Below are 17153 nucleotides of genomic sequence, written 5' to 3' on the forward strand. Positions count from 1 at the left end.
ATTATTGAACATTTCTTGTTGAATATGCCTACATACTGTGTTCTCTGCAAAAAAGAACCTATAACCGGAGATAAAAGTCGCAGTTTTCATAAGTAAGTTTGTGTAAGTAATAATAAGAAAAAATTTTTGTTTGGCAAAAGTATTGCAGGAAAGATCCGATTGTATTTTGATTCACGTTGACACGAAATATAATCAACGCGCATGCGCCAGTAGACAAAGACAGCAATACATAAATCATTCTTTCTCTCTCTTTCTAAAGGCCGGACATATCCACTTGCATGCGCGCCTATGGCATTCCTACTCTATCTGTAATATCTCTATGGGCAATAGACGTCGAAAAGTCCGTAAGGTTGAAGTTTTATCCATTCTGTAGCCTTTTTGCACAATCTGCAGCTGCTTGTAGCAGACGAATTTCAATTTTCTGTTTCATAATCAAGGGCAGAAGAAGAAGTTATTTCATATAAAATCATTTACTTTTATAAATATTAGAATAATTTTCCAGGTAAAACAAAGGTTTCACAATTCTCACGTCAACACTCCACAGTTTGAGTTTACAAAACGCTGCGTTAGCGCCACCTGACGCTAGCTTGCTAAAGCCCCGTGCATAGGAAGCAACTATGCGGATCCGTGTGGGTTGAAGCGTGTCCTCTTATGAACTATGCTTTGTGCTTATATTCTCGATGCAAAAGTGGTTGCTTCTCGCTTCACGGCCCCATGGCAGCAGCAGAGTGCATACGCATGCGCTACACGAAAGACGCAGTTTACTTTCGGCGGTATATTCAAAATACTTTTGAGCTTGTACTTGAAGATTATTTTTTCACAAAACCATGTCCGTTCCACTTTTTTTAAATAAAATTTTGTTGGCTCCAAAATCGTCTAAAATCCTCGCGCAAATTTTTTGAAGTAAATTTTTAGTTTTTGTATTGTTTAAAAATGCGAGTAATGTTAAAAATAATAGTGCCATTCGATTCAAAAATTTTAAAATTAATTTTTTTCTTCAGAAATTATTTATTCATGTGTGTCGTATTAATTTGTGTACTAATAGTTTTACAATGATTTTATTAGAATTTTTTTTTACTTTTTACAAATTATTAAAATTGTAATGAGAAGAATCTAATTTTATTTTATATTAAATTTTTTATAAAATTTCGATCTTAACGAGAATTTATTCAAATAGAGACAATCTGAAGGGTTTAATTATAAACATTTGAGGTGTTCTTTCAACTGAGGCCGAATAATTTTCACCTAAATTTTCAGAAAAAAAATTTTATTTAAATTTTTATATGAAGAATTTTTTAAATATTAACAAGTTTATAAATGTACCATTTTTTTGTCTATCATTTTAATATCTACTTATCTGAATCCTCTACCGTTTGAATTGTGAATATTGTATTGCTCATACACAATTATTATAAATATAATAATATATAAGCTTAGAATATAAATTAAGCAACGTTGAACTTTCTTAATTAAACTAAAAAACAAGCAGACAATATTTAAAAAATGAATAAATTATGTTGAATAAGCAATTTATTGCTACTCCTTGAATTATTAATTTAGTGCTACTAACCAGGTTAGTAAAATACCTTTACTGATTTATTTAGTAACATAAATCTTACCATTTCATTTAGTAGAAAATGCTAACATTAATAATTTATTAGTCAGGCACAATGGTACTTATTGAATTAGTAGAATTTCTATTAATTCGGCTTTACAAAGCAAAGAACAATTTAAAACTTAAAGTATGTCTCGGGAATATCTTGACAAAAGAAGAATTTTCAATTTGCCGGTAGCGGGATTCACAGCGCTATTTTTTTATTATCCACTTTCGAGGTCAAGAGAAAGTCACGGCAATAGTAGTACAATATTTATAGCTTAGAGTGCAATTCTCTAAAAATCCAATTTCTAGAAAAATGTATAAAATATCATTTCTTATTGTTTATTTTCATTTTTTATTTTGTTTTTATTTACTTTTAATTTTTTAATTTGGGAGAGTCCACACATTACGCGTCGCAAAGGTTTTGCTACACGTAACAGTTCTCTGGTCAAAAAATAAAATAAAAATCCGTGTCCATACATACAGACCAATATTATGTTATATATTATATACGAATATTTTTAGCACGAAAATAAATTTACTAATTGTATTTTTTCCAAAAAGCTGAATTTTTCACCTACCAAAACGAATTTTTAACCAAAGAGGTTAATTTTCTACTAAAAGATGATTTTTCAATAAAATAAATGAATTTATAACTTAAAAAAGAAAAAATTTCAATCTAAAAATAGAATACCTACATTTTAATTAAAGAAATTAAATTCTAACAAAAAAGAATGCATTTTTCAACAAAATAATTACATTTCAAAATAAATAGTATCAAAGTCTACAATGGTAGTGTCATTTTTTATAAAAAATATGAATTTTCAATAAAGCAGATACATTTTTAACCGAATAGTTTAATTTTCAAACCAAAAATATTAATTTTAAACAGAAAGGTCACTTTACTATCAAATACTTTAATTTTTCACTAAAATGATGAATCTTGAATAAAAAGGTGCATTTTTTTACAAAGTAATTCAACTTTTAAGCAAGTGGTTGATTTTTTACAAACAAACAAAAATTCTCAATGAAATATCTGATAGTTAATATTTCAATAAATAATATTTTAATGATTTATTAACGAAATGCATAAATGTACAAAACATTTTTTTAAATTTTCAACTAAAAAGATAATGTTTCAAACCAATTAGTTATAATTTGAACAAGATTTTTCTACCAAAAATAGAATAATTAAATTTTCAGTTAAAGAAATTAATGTTTAAGTAAAAGTAAAACGAATTTTCATGAAAATATTTGAATTTTCAACCAAAGAGATGAATCTTCTTGAACAATATACTATTTTGTTGTAAATTTATGTTTTTTATTCAAAAAGCATCTTTTTCAGTAGAAAATTAATGTTCTGGGTTACCAATTCATCTTATGGGTTTAAAATTACTTTTTCTGTTGAAATTTTTTTTCCTAATTAGAAATGGTTTGTGTGCTGTTTTGATAACTTATTTCATTTTTAGTTGAAAATGTACCTTTTTTTAGTTGAAAATTTAATTATTTTATTGAAAGCTCTACTTTTTGACAAAAAAAAAAATTCTTCTTGGTTTAAAAATAATATTTGTTGTAGAGAATTCATTCCTTTGGTGGGAAATTTAATTCTTTTGTAGAAAATTTGTTATTTTTTGGTTGAAAATTAATCACTTCAACTGAAAATTTATTTATTTCCTTTTGTGGTTGAAAATTCAACTATTTGATAAAAAATTATTGTTTTTGTTAGAAAGTTAATCGCCTTGTTTCAAAATTAATCTTTTCTAGTAAAAAATTTAATTATTGGGTTAGTAAATGATTTATTTTGTTAAAAATGCTACACTTTTACTTGAGCAGATTGAATTTCTGTTGCATTTTTCTTTGATTGAATTTGAATTTTTTTGGGACTTTGACTAAAGTTTTAACTCAAAATTTTTCAGCATAGTAAAAAAAATACAAATAAATAATAATACAAAATAAAAATCAGTTTTTAAATTAATTTTTTTTCTTTTTTTTATTGTCTAGAATTATCGTAATTGTTTTGAGGAAAATTATAATTTTATCTTACTTGTTTCAGATTTTTCTATAATAATTATAAATGTAGAGTGCCGATTTCAAAATACAATAAGTAAGTAAAATAAGTTATATATAGAAAAATATAGAAAAATACATAGAAAAATTTGAAATAAATAAGAAAAAATTATTATTTTTCTTAAAAATGAGTTAAAAAATTTTCATTAACTTTAATCTTGAATTTATTTTTTCATTTAATTTTTCAATACATTCGTCAGTCTAGTCCCTTATATACCGTTCATATATAAAAATACAAATAAAAAGCTACATGTAAGACGAAACGTTGTAAATATCATTCTTTGATTACTTGTTTATTCTTGCTTAAGACCTTTATACGAATACCGGGGCGAAGCTGACATTAACAGGTTACACTGTGCATAAATACATACATATTTTCTATTCGCTATTTGCTAATACATTACTCTTCGAAAACCATAAACATTTTTAAAACCACAATCTACAGATTGCAGTTTCATTTATATTTATGAGACTGAAATAGAAGTTTAGAAAAAACATTATATTGTACTGTTTTTACTTACTTCTCAGTAGAAAACATTCCAATTTTTTTACGCAATTTATTATTTAAAAAATGTGGTACATGAGTCCGTGGGCTAAATTACCCCGTGTTCCACATTACCTCTTATTCCACATTACCCCTTATTCCACATTACCCCTTATTCCACATTACCCCTTATTCCACATTACCCCTTATTCCACATTACCCCTCATTCCACATTACCCCTTATTCCACATTACCCCTTATTCCACATTACCCCTTATTCCACATCACTCCTTATAACACATTACCCAGTGTTCCACATTACCCCGTGCTCCACATTAACCTGTGTTCCACATTACCACGTGTGTCATATTATCCATTTCGCCATATTACCCATATTATCCATTAACATCGACCCGATGTGCTACGTTACCCCATGTACTATATTACCTCATGTCACATATTTTCCTATGTGTCATATTACTCTGTATTCCATATTACCCAGTGGCATATTTTTTTTTAAATTAATAATTCCAGTTTTCGATGGAAAACACTAAGTTAAAATGACAAAAAATTCGTTCCAAATTTTAAATCTTTTTTAAATTTTAATGATTTTTCTTTAAAATAGCTGATTTCCCCTGAAAATTTGTAACATAACCTTAAATTCTTCCATAATTATAAATCTCTTTTGAAATTTATATCAAAATTTCCGATGAAAACAGCAAACTTAACATACAATTGTAACAAATGGTAATCTTCTTTAAAATCCAGTGACTTTTTACTGAAAATACCTATTTACGGTTTATAACGGCAACGTAACCTAAAATTGTTAAAATTCTGTATCTTCTTCAGCTTTGTCTAAAATTCCTACAAAGTTGTGAATCTTCTTTCAAATCTAATTTTTTTATTTATAAATATTAATATTACGAAAAACATTAACATAATCCAAAATTGTTAAAATACTCTAATTCTCAGACTATAACTATTTTTGTTTGGAAATACCAAATTTTGTATTTAAATCGACAACATAACCTAAAATCGTTTTTAAAAATTATAAATCTTCTTTGAAATTTAATTATTTTTAAATAAAAATGTTAATGTTGATTTTTATTTAAAATAACCGCTTTCTGGTGAAAAACGTTAACATAACCTTAAATTTTTCAAAACTTTTTCATTTTTAACTAAACAGTTGAATTTTTCATTTTTTTTTAAATTCTATTTTTACCAAAAGGGATGAATTTAAAAACTAAGAAGAATTTTCAACCAACAAAAATTTGTCAGTCATCAAAGAACAAAAATGTAAGGCAAATTATAATTTGAAAGGAAAAATAACTTCTAATGAAAATTCAAAATTTCTAATAACTATTCTTTTCTTAGATTCTACCTACACCTGGGCTTAGTTGCCTTAATGTTATATAAATAATTCGGAATACATTTTAAAATATTTTGTTAACTTTTTGAAATCTTTTAGTTTTAAAATACTTTTCATCACTTTAAAACCTCTAAAATTTCTCAATATCTTTTAAACTGACTTGAATTAGTCCTAAAGTTGCGCTGAAATCTTTCGGCTTCATTTTTGACAATTTTGAAAATTTTTTATAATGTTTTAAGATGTTCAAAAATATTCCCTTCAAATTAAATTTTTTTAAATAAAGAATCACGTTAAATATTCCTAGGAATCTTAGGAACTTTTTTTCTTAAAACCTTTAACAATCTTTAAAAAATTTAACTATTGGAATTTTCCTAAGAAAATAAAAAAAGACACCCTCAAATACCTATATTGCTGACCTCACTTTTTCAGTTTCCAGAATTTTCATTGAACTTAAAAACTTTTTGAGTAGGAATTTCGCCAAAAATTAAATTAAAAAAAATTAAATTAAAAAAAACTCAGTGAACTGATAAAGTGCGGTCGGTAATATAGGTATTTGAGTGTGACACATGCCCTTAATATCTTCCATATTCTTTTTTCTACAACTTCGAAAATCTCTTGAAATATTTTGAAATCTTTTCCGACAGTATCTTCACAAAATTTTTGTAAAGTAAAAAGTAATTAAAATTTTTCCCAGAAACCTGAAAACAAATTTTGTTCTTTAAACCTTCTAAAATATTATTAAAAAACTTTACAATTTTTTTAATCTAATTCTTTAAAAGTCTACATTTTGTTTTAAGTTTTTTAGAATCTTTTTAAATTAAAAATTATTTCTGCATCATTTCAAAACTTGTAAATCTCTTTTTTGATCTTATTCGAATTTTTTCTAACATTTTGTTATTTTGCAAAATTGCCAAAATTTGTTTTATACTTTCTTAAAAACTTTCAAACTTACTCAAAAAGCTTTAATATTTTATTTGATAATCTTCAAAAAACTGACATTTTGTTAAAGTTTCATAAAAATCTTGTCAAATTTAAAGTTATTTTCTTTCAGTTTATTTTTAAAATTTTAATTTTTTAAGTTTATTTTTTTCTAATGTTAACAAACATTTGCAATTAAAATAAATATAAAGTGAAACTTCAGTTGTATTTTTTAAATATTAATTGTGGGAATGAACGAGGAAATGATGCAATAGATATTTTTCATTGAGCTTTCCAGTTGTCTGGCTAAAACTGGCCGCAACTACTTCATATTCATTGATGATTGCGGTATGGAATAAAATATCTTAGCCCCCCCGCCCCCCCAATATAACCCCTAAAAAGTGTTCTTTTTTGCCCAAATGTTTCCTGATTTTTTGCAGGATTAAAAATATATATTTAGATGTAATTCATGTAATTTGGGTTAATCCACTTGAATATCGAAGTAATCTACTTTTTATCTGAAAGAATCATCAAAATATTTTAAAATTAATCTAACTTCTAGGGAATTCAACAATTTTGTTGAAAAGTAATTTTTTGTTTGTTAAAAACTGAACCGTTTTGTTAAAAATTTGTCATTTTGGGTTTCAAGTTCAACTATTTTGGTAGAAAATTAAAAAATTGGTATCTTCGTTTGAAAATTAATTAGTTAACTGTAAATTTAACTATTCCATTTTTACAGTAAAGTTTATATTTTTTAGCTGGAAATTCAACTACGAGTACTTTGTTAAAATTTGAACTAATTTGTTAGAAAATTCAGATTGTTTGAAGGTAATGGTTTGGTTGAAAATTTAATAATTTTCTAGAGAATTCGTTTTTTTTTTGACAAAAATTAATTTTTCTAACTTAAAATGCATTCTATCCATTTGTTGTTTTTAATTAGTCTTGTTTATTTTAAAATTTAACTGTTTGGTCGCAAATTGATAACTTTCAGTTGAAAATTCAACTACTTAGTTGAAAATTTATTTATAGTGTTAAAAATTCGACGTTTCGATAGAAAATTATTCTTCTTACTTGCAAATTCACCTTTTTTGCGAAAATCAGATTTTTTTGGTAAAAATTAACGTTTTGAACTGAAAATGTAATTATCCCATTTTGGTGGAATATTAATCTTTTCTAGATTAAAATTCAACAGCAAAATTAGAAATTTATCTTTTTCAGCTGAAAATTCAATTAGTTGAAAACTCATTTTTTTAAAGCTTGTCTTTTTGGGTATAAGATTAATTTTCTTACTTGATAAATCAACTTTCTGGTTGAAAATGCAACTATTTTAGTATAAATTAATGCCTTTGGTTAAAACTTAAATGTATGTTTAAAAATTCGTTTTCTTTTTTAAAAACTAATTCTTTTAACTAAAAATGTAACTATTTCATTTTTAGTAAAAGATGTATCTTTTTTTAGTTGAAAATTCATCTCTATAATTAAAAATTTGACTATTTTATTAAAACTTTTTGTGTGTTTTTTTATAGAAAAATAATTTACTATATCAAAAATATAACTATTTCAACTTTTAGTTCAACATATATTTTTGTTGTAGTTGAAGATTCATAATTTTAGTTCCAAATTCGTCTTTTTTGGTAGAAAATTAATCTTCTTGGTTAAAATTTAATATTTTTGGTTGAAAATTTAACTATGTTCTTGAAAATTCATTTTTTAACTGAACAGTCGTATTTTTCAGTAGAAAATAATATTTTTGTTTGACAATGCAACAATTTAGTTCAAAGTTAATTTATTTTGTTGAAAATTCAAGAATTTTGTTAAAAAATAATCCTTGTTTGTTAATAATTCGCATGAATCTAGTTTAGGCGGAATAATACGAAAAATATCCATTATCAGCAATTATTTAAATAACATAAAAATTTCATTTTGAAAACCCGGCTTGGGGGGTCTTGTAAATATTTTTTTTTTAGTTTTGAAAAAAATCATAGGTGATTTTGAGAATAAGAGGAACATTTTCTGAGGGTGCCAGTTAAGGAAAATAAAACTTTTTCGGACTCCACTAATTAGCATATAAAATACAAAAATAATTGATTAATTTCTTTTGAATATGTAGATCAGATTGTAGAAAACTTATTCATTCAGATGGAATAAGTAGGTGTCCTGATTGCTCAACCAGAAGATATAAAACGCACTCTGTATAATATCCATATTTAATTATCAATTAGTTCCTCCAAATAGAAATTCTCTTAACTTTGTATCTACAAATTTTTTTTTCAGGACGAAGCGATTTTGTTGGAGGCATAGACAATGAAGCGCTGGATTTTTCACAACTGGAAGATTTCATCAACAGCGATAGTGACCAGCCAGCAACGTGAGTTCTTATATTAATTATTAAACCTTCATTACTATAGAGAGACTAAGAAATTTTTTTAATTGAACAAAAATTGTCTTGAAGAATGTTAAAAAAAAGTCACATGTGTTGAATTAATACCTCCGATCTTTGACATAAAACTGCCTCCTGTCTTTCTCTCCCTTCGAGTTCCTGTCACTGCAATTATGCTAATTAACGAATTCAGATAATACGCTTGCCACTGTGTTGAACGAGCACGCGTTTCCTGCGAACCACCCTCCCCTCGTCACGTGTATACGAACGCTAAATTTATAAATTAAATCATCTCTTCACTTTCATTGGAAATACCAATTCTCAATTGAAATGGAAAACATTTTATTCAATTAAATACATTTCCTGGGATCAGAGTCTGGCAGATGATAATTCCGCGCCAGCTACCTACATTAGGTTCTCCCACTACGCGGCTTCCCCTCTCTCAGCCGAACTGCTACCGCCGAGCCTGGTCAGTGGGAGCCCTTTGTACCCAACAAAGACTAAAATGCAGAATATAACATTTTTCATTTTATATCTTGGTAATTTACAAACATATTATTTAAAATCTGCAAATTATAACGATTCCAACTTGAAAATTTCAAAATTAAAAAATAAATGGTAAGTTTATGGGAAATTAGATGGAAAATTTTTCAGTGCGTTTAAATCAATTCAACTGCAGAATCTGTAATTAATTGGTGCAATAGTTTACTTGGAAGCTTCTAATGTGTCCCCTGAGGGTTCACATTTTTCTTGCACCTCCTTCTTTATTCCTTTACACACACCCCACACACTCACTTGATGGTGGAAGGGGGACCTACGGTTTAAGGTGGGTTCCGAACGACCAAGAGCAACAGCTTTAAGTACTTAAGAGAAAACCTTTTTCTCTAGAGGTACCGGTCCCATGACTCTCCGGAGATGAACAACTCCCTTGCTAGGCTAGTGTTCACCGCATGGGCCGCCGAGGCTCTTCCAGAGTGCGAGGCGGGAATCGAACCCGCAAGCCGACGATAACTAATATCATTTTGGTTTATTTCTCAAACAATCGCATTTCTCAAAATTATCCTTAGATAATTTTGCACTCCCAGTGCTAAATTTAAAAAAATTATATTCCGCATTTTATTTCTCATTGGGTATAAAGGACTCTCGCTGACCAGGCTCGACGGGTCGACTATTGCTCTTTTGGTACGTCCATCCATCCGTCGTACTTTTTCTGAGGAGAGGAAATTAGGGGAACTTATGGAATGATAATTAGGGGAGGTGATCGAGTGGAGCGATGATTGGGAAGTGATAGGATGGGAAGCAGGTGAAGGGAAAACAACTGTATTTACTTGAAGCATAGTATTTAATTATTGCGTTGAAATTTGGAAACAAAATTTGTTTATTGTTGAAAATTAATTTTCTTACCTGAAAATGTAAGTATTCCATTTTTTGGAAATTCTTTCTATAGTGGAAAATACATGTACTTTATTGAAATTCAGTTCTTTTTATAGAAAATTGAGGTTTCTACTTAAAAAGGTATCCTTTTGGTTGAAAACTGAATTATTTTGTTGTCAATTGTTTTTTTTTTTTAATTAATTTTTTTAACTAAAAATTTAAGTGTTGCATTTTTAAAGGCATATGATATTCAAATACCTAAATTACCGGTCTCACTTTTTAGTTCCCTGAATATTTTTTTTGAACATCAGAACTTTTTTTGTAAATAAAATATCGGATTAAAATTTTAGAAAATGTATCAGAAGGCCATTAAGTACGTTTATATACTTCATTTGAGTGGGAATGTCTAAGAAATTATTTTGGAAAAAATTAACTGGAACGATTTTTTACCATAGCCTTGAAATGTTTCGAACCTAAGAACTTTTCCTACTTAAATGAAGTACACAAATTTAGTTTAAATATTCTTTTGATACATCTTCCAAATCATAGAAGAACCTCTCAAGCCAAATAACGGACGATATGAAAAAAAGTCAAGAGAAGAAAAAGTTTGATTTTTATTATCATAACAATTTTTTTAATTTATAAAATACATTCATTGGAATGACATAAAATTTTAGGGATAAACTTGAGTGCGAAGCACGAGATTCGTGATGAAAATGTGTTCGTTAAAGCCGAAGGAGCTTTAACAAAAGAGAATTCACAATCACCAAATTACTATTGTCGATGCTTTCACCTTTAGTTTCAAAATTTCTGTGCACAAATATCGAGCGCGTAGTGCGAGATGAATATATTATTGAGAGCGAAGCGCGAGAACCAATTGTCGCGCGCCCTAAGCGTGCTTAAACTTGCGAGCCGCTGCGCGCAGCGCGTGATGGAAAAGTGCCTGCGGAAAGGGCAGATTTTTTATTTTAAATTTGTCTTTTTAATTTAAATATTCAACTATTTGGTAGAAAATTAATTTTTCAGATCAAAATTGAACTATTTGCTCGAAAATTCGATTTTGATTGTAAAAAAAAAATAATTTTTTTGACTGCAAATTTAACTATTTCATTTTTGGTAAAAATGTTTTTTTGTTTGTTTGTTGATAATTACATTTTTCAACCAAGAATTTAACTATTCTATTTTTGAACGTATATTTATCTTTTTAAATTAAACAATTAACTATTTGGTCGTAAATTAGTCTTTTTGGTTCAAATTTAAACTTTTTTGTTAAAATTCGTTGTTATTTGAAAATTAATTTTTTTTAACTTGAAACTTAAGGTTGCATGTAAATCCCATCCCCGTACAAATAGTAGAGTTCCATGGGGCACCGTCAAACCATACTACATTGAAAAAATTTCACGGATCCACATGGTGAAGATTTCAGTGGCTGATAGAGTTCTGAGCCAGTAATATTACTTTGAGAACGGTAACGAGAATGAGAATATTACTGAGAAATAAATTCTTTCAGAATATACGAGAATCTCAGAATTTATTTTAATTAATAGAAAAGTGCATTTTTTCAATAACTTTTAGGTTGAAAATTCAACTCTTTTTTAAAGTTTGTCTTTTTTATTTCAAAATTTACCTGCTTTAGCAGAAATTAAATCTCTTTTTGATAAAAATGCAACTGTTTGGTTATAAATTAAACTATTATACAATTTTCTTGAAAAATTAACTATTTCGTAGAATATTTACTTTTTGTTTGAAATTTATATTTTGGTGTTGGAAAATGAGCTGAAAAATTTTCTGGATAAAAGTTCCACTTATAACAACATTTTTTTGGGTTTTATTACAAATTCATCTGTTTTAGTGCAAAATTGATCTTTTTGGATAAAAATGCAACTATTTGGTATAGAATTGAACTATATTTCTAAAAATTCATCCTTTTGGTTTAAAAAATTAATCTTTTTGGATCGAAAATTCAATTATTTTCGTAGAAGCTTATTTTTTTGTTACAAAAATTCAATTTTTGATGTTACTGAGTTAACTGGAATCTTTTTTAGATGAAAACTCAACTTTTTGTGTAATAAAAAATTCTTTTCCTTTGAGATACATATTTTATTTTTTGATAAAAATGCAACTATTTCCTAGAGAATTCAAGAATTTTGTTAAAAATTCGTCTTTTTGGATTGAAAATTGAATTTTTTTGGTAGAAAATTATTTCTTGTTAAAAAATTCAGTTTGATCGTGAAAACTCGACAAAAATCTTTTTCAACAGAAAATTCAACTATTATTTTGAAAATTGGTCTTTTTCATTCAAAACTTCATCTGTTACAGAAGAAATTTCATTCATTCTTGTTTTCATTCATTCAGTTTTGTTTTGTTTCGAATTTATTTTTTAACAGAAAATGGAACTTTTCTATTTTTTAAGATTGATATATTTTAGTTGAAAATTCGTTTTTTTTTAAATTATTTTTTAGTTTGAAATTTCCTTTATTTGCGTAAAAATGCATCAGTTTCGTGGAAAATTAATTCTTTGTTAAGCAGTAATATTTACTGTTTAAAAATTACATTTTTGTGAATAATATTTGTCTTTTGGTTTGAAGGTTCAATAATTTAGATAAACTTTTATTTATTTTTTGAGTGAAAAATCTTTATTTATTGGAAATTCGTCTTTTTGGTTTTAAAATTCTTTTCTTCTGTTGTATAAATTTCATTCTTTTTTGATTAAAATATAAACTATGACACTTTTTTGCTGACAATTTGTCTTTTTAGGTTAAATATTAAACTAATGTGTTAAAAATTCAATTATTTTGTTGAAAATTCCAGTATTTTGTTGAAGATTTATCTTTGAAAGTAGAAAAGACTTTTTTTCGTTTGAAATAAATTAATACATTTGAAAATTTTAACGTATATAAAACACTATAATTTCTGAATGCATCTGAGCTAGAAAATAATGTATATTCAACCGCTGATATAACCTCAACAATAAAAATATTGTTAAAACTCATAAATTCTCAAATTCTCTAAAATTCTTTTAAATTCTCCTCAATTCTGTCATATTTTCGGTTATATAACCTGAACTTAAATTCTCGGGAATTTAAGAACTCTATGGCTGATCAATTTTTATGTGCGCTTAAATAGCTCGGTGCAACAGATAAACTGGGGAGAGGGAACAGTGTTGCTGTTATGCGATACTGTTATGTTTATCAGCTTGAAAGTGACTAAAATTTCAATGTTTTTTTTCATTGAATTATCTATGAAACTACACGGTGGAGAAACTTGATATATTTTTTTTAAATTTGTATTTAGAACCAGCACTAATAACGACATTTTTTAAATTTCTCTACCAGTGCGTTTAATCACTATAAATTAAAATGTGAAGAGTGGCTATGCACTGTTCATGAACTACATGTTAAAGTAGCCAACTTTGACATTAATTATCTCCGTATCGGTACGGTTAACAAATTTGAAATTAATTTAGCATTATTTAGCATATTTCATTTAAATAAAGCTCTTTTTTCAAAAAATTCAACCAGAGATTGATTTTTTTTATTGCAACCTTAAATTTTCCATTTCGAATGGAAACTTATCTTCGCAGTTGAAAATTAATTTTGTTGTTGTTTACAAATTTAACTGTTTTGTTCAAAATTTATCTTCTTTGGTAGAAAGCTAATCTTCTAGGTTAAAAATTAATGTTTTGGTTATAAATTAAACTGTATGGTTGAAACTTAATTTTCTTTGTTCAAAGTTTAGCAGTTTTGTTAAAAAGTATCCGTTTTGTTTAAAAAGTCACCTGTTTTTTTTTCTTCTTTTTAGTTGAGGATTTGACAGTCTTGTTGATACGAGTAATTCGTCTTTTTGGTTAAATTAAACTGTTTTTATAAATGGATAATTACCATCTTTTTTTGGTTGAAATATATACTATTACATTTTTTGTGTGACTGTGTCTTTTTTAGCTACAAATCATACTTCTGTGTAGAAAATTATACAATTTTGTTAAAAAGTCATTTTTTGGTTTAAGATTCGTCATTTGAGATGGAAATTCCTCTCTTTGGTTGAAAATTTAACTATTATGTTAAGAATTCGAAAATAAAACGGAAATTTTTGAAAATAATTGTGATTGTAATTTAAAAAAGGGAAATAAAAAAATCTCTGTTTAAATTCAGTATTATACTTCTTTTCCAAAATTCTCTGTTCCAAATCAAAATTGAAATTCTGATAACCAAAGATTATCTGATGTTCCAACTAAGAATTATCATTCTTTTCCAAAATTGCCTCCTCCAAGTCAAAAATCGTTGAAATAATGAAATCTTTTTAAAAAATTTCGAAATTTTTTGAAAATCTTTAGCAATCATTTCATATAATTCAAATTTTTTAAACTCTTTTAAATTAACCGGGAAAGTCTAGATACAGTTGGGTGTTTCAGAAAAAAAAATTGCGCTATCATATATTTGTTAAGGGCATGTGACACAGCTAAATACCTATATTACCGACCACAGTTTTTCAGTTCACTGAATATTTTTTTAAACCTGAGAACTTTTTTTGTAAATAAAATATCGAGCTAAAACTTTGGGAAATGTATTAGAGTACAATAAAGTACGTTTAGGTACTACATTTTGGTCGGAACTTCACTGAAAATTATTTCATCTTTTTTCTGAATATCAACAGTTTTTGAACGTTCGAACTTTTTTTATACATAAAATATCGGTCTCAAACTTTTAGAAATGCAAGAGCCGAAAGAAAACTACGTTTAAGTACAAAGCTTAATAATAAAAGATGTAAAAAAATATATTTTAACAATCAATTCCAACGGCATCAGCCGGTAACATTGTACACGAAAATACGAAACCTGGCGGCCACTAGATAAGGCTCTAGAGGGTTCGTATTTTCGTGTACAACGTTACCGGCTGATGCCATTGGAATTGATGGTTAAAATATATTTTTTTACATCTTTTATTATTAAGCTTTGTACTTAAACGTAGTTTTCTTTCGGCTCTTGCATGTCTCAAAGTTTGAGACCGATATTTTATGTATAAAAAAAGTTCGAACGTTCAAAAAATGTTGAGGTTCAGAAAAAAGATGAAATAATTTTCAGTGAAGTTTCTACCAAAATGCAGTACCTAAACGTACTTTATTGCACTCTAATACATTTCCCAAAGTTTCAGCTCGATATTTTATTTACAAAAAGAGTTCTCAGGTTCAAAAAAACATTCAGTGAACTGAAAAACTGTGGTCGGTAATATAGGTATTTAGCTGTGTCACATGCCCTTAATCGAATTTTAAACTCAGTATATTTTTCTTTTTGAAATTAGTTACCATGAAATTTACTTTTCTTAAGCCTAAAAGTTACGAACTATTAGTAATAATTCTATTCAAGCAATTTAATTTGATTGTTTTATCTCGTTTAAATGCATCACTAGTAAATACTCTGTAACTATCGAGATATTAGTCAAAAAATGAAAAAATTCCTTGGATGCAGTCCGATCGAGATGAATGCAGCTCAATATAATGCAATTAATCGTCAAGCAAGCTAGAATCAGAGTGATGTATTGAGTGCAGAAGAATGTAGAATGTAGATGTACTTTAGTTTGACTGTCTGTCCGTACACGGCATATTGAAGAGGTGTAATGATATAATGACGCGACTGCAGACAAGCTGCGATAGAATTGATGGAATCACTGCCCGCTACATTAGCTCTAGTCATTTTATTCCTCGTACTCATACGTCGTGCGTGTAACTCGACAGATTAAGGGCTCGACCAAGTAATAAGTCCGGTACAAAATTATTCTGACATATCCCACCACTCATTGCTAGCTCTTGCTATTGGAATCAACAAACACTTTTTCTAAACTTTTAATTTTATAATCAAACTATCCGAAATTTACCCAGAGTTGCCTCGACAGTATTAAATAGAAGAATATCGTTGGAAAGTTAAAAAAAATTCCAAGAAAGGACAAAAATGCCATAAATTGAACCTAAATTTACTTTCTATATTCTCCGCACACGCATACAAACGCACACTTTACCCTGAGTACCCTCTTCCTTGCAGGCCCCTTTTCAAGCTCCCCACGCACCCGCTTACTTCACCCATAGTGTCACAGAAAAAACAGAAGATAAAATTTACATCGATTTCTGACGAAAAATTTGCTGCAACAAAAATTAACTTTACAGGATAAACTTTAAAGAAATATAGGTTAAACTTTCTTTTGTTTTTTCATGACAACACATGTGTTTTGAAAAATGCGAAGTTGTCTGAATAAAACTTTATCCCTCTAAAAAATTTCCTGCAACAAATTTTATCATTACTTTATTCTGTGGTCTTCTTCGTCGCTAATGACCCTTTTCTAGCTCTCTGCATACGCATACACTGAAAAATATTTGGGCAAGCAGCTGTCTTCTTAGTGGCAACGCAGCGCCACCACGACGGTTGGTGTAGCGGCCAGGCCACTTTTAAGTAAGCTATAGTACCAAGCGTGCGAGCAGATCCTTTCCCGTGTGTTGGAAACGCAGCAGTCCCACAAAAGAGAATGAAATTGCTCCACGAGTATAAACTATAACTGTATAACTCCGCGCGAAACTCGGCGTGGGGATTCCGTGCTCCCGCCTAAATGGAGCGTTACTGTACCAATACTGTTGGGACTACAGCTGTTCCAATGTGGGAACAGAGCGTGCCCAATATGAGAGAGGATTTGTACCAAGTTGCAGGTGAGCAGCGCGCGACGCATTTGGTGTTCCAGCTCTACCACGTGGGCGACCAGATCGCCCAAAAAATTTTCAGTGTACTACACACAATGTGTCATCCTCACCCCTATTACCGCTTTTCCAGCTCATCACACACTCACACGTTCCCAAAGGGTCCTACTTACTCATCGAGTCCCTTTTCCAACTGTTTACACACACACTTCATCCAGAGTATTCACCCAACATCACCCAGAGTGCCCTCTGCTCACTCCTAGTGACCCTTTCCAGCCCCCCCCCC

At 28.4% G+C, this 17153-nt stretch overlaps 1 protein-coding gene across 4 annotated transcripts in view; it reads left to right on the top strand.

Annotated features, from left to right (window-relative positions):
* LOC117176938 (myelin regulatory factor-like protein) overlaps positions 1 to 17153 on the top strand; it is a 277814-nt gene that overhangs the window by 142795 nt on the left and 117866 nt on the right. For all 4 annotated transcript variants that reach the window (XR_004467639.1, XM_033367340.1, XM_033367341.1 and 1 more), the window contains one exon: positions 8710 to 8803. Coding sequence is in view for 3 of the 4 variants with exons in the window: in XM_033367340.1 (XP_033223231.1) it covers positions 8710 to 8803 (94 nt within the window). In the remaining variant the exon portion in view is untranslated. The remainder of the gene's footprint in view (positions 1 to 8709; positions 8804 to 17153) is intronic.

Source organism: Belonocnema kinseyi, chromosome 7 (assembly GCF_010883055.1).
Source record: "Belonocnema kinseyi isolate 2016_QV_RU_SX_M_011 chromosome 7, B_treatae_v1, whole genome shotgun sequence".
Lineage (NCBI taxonomy): Eukaryota > Metazoa > Arthropoda > Insecta > Hymenoptera > Cynipidae > Belonocnema > Belonocnema kinseyi.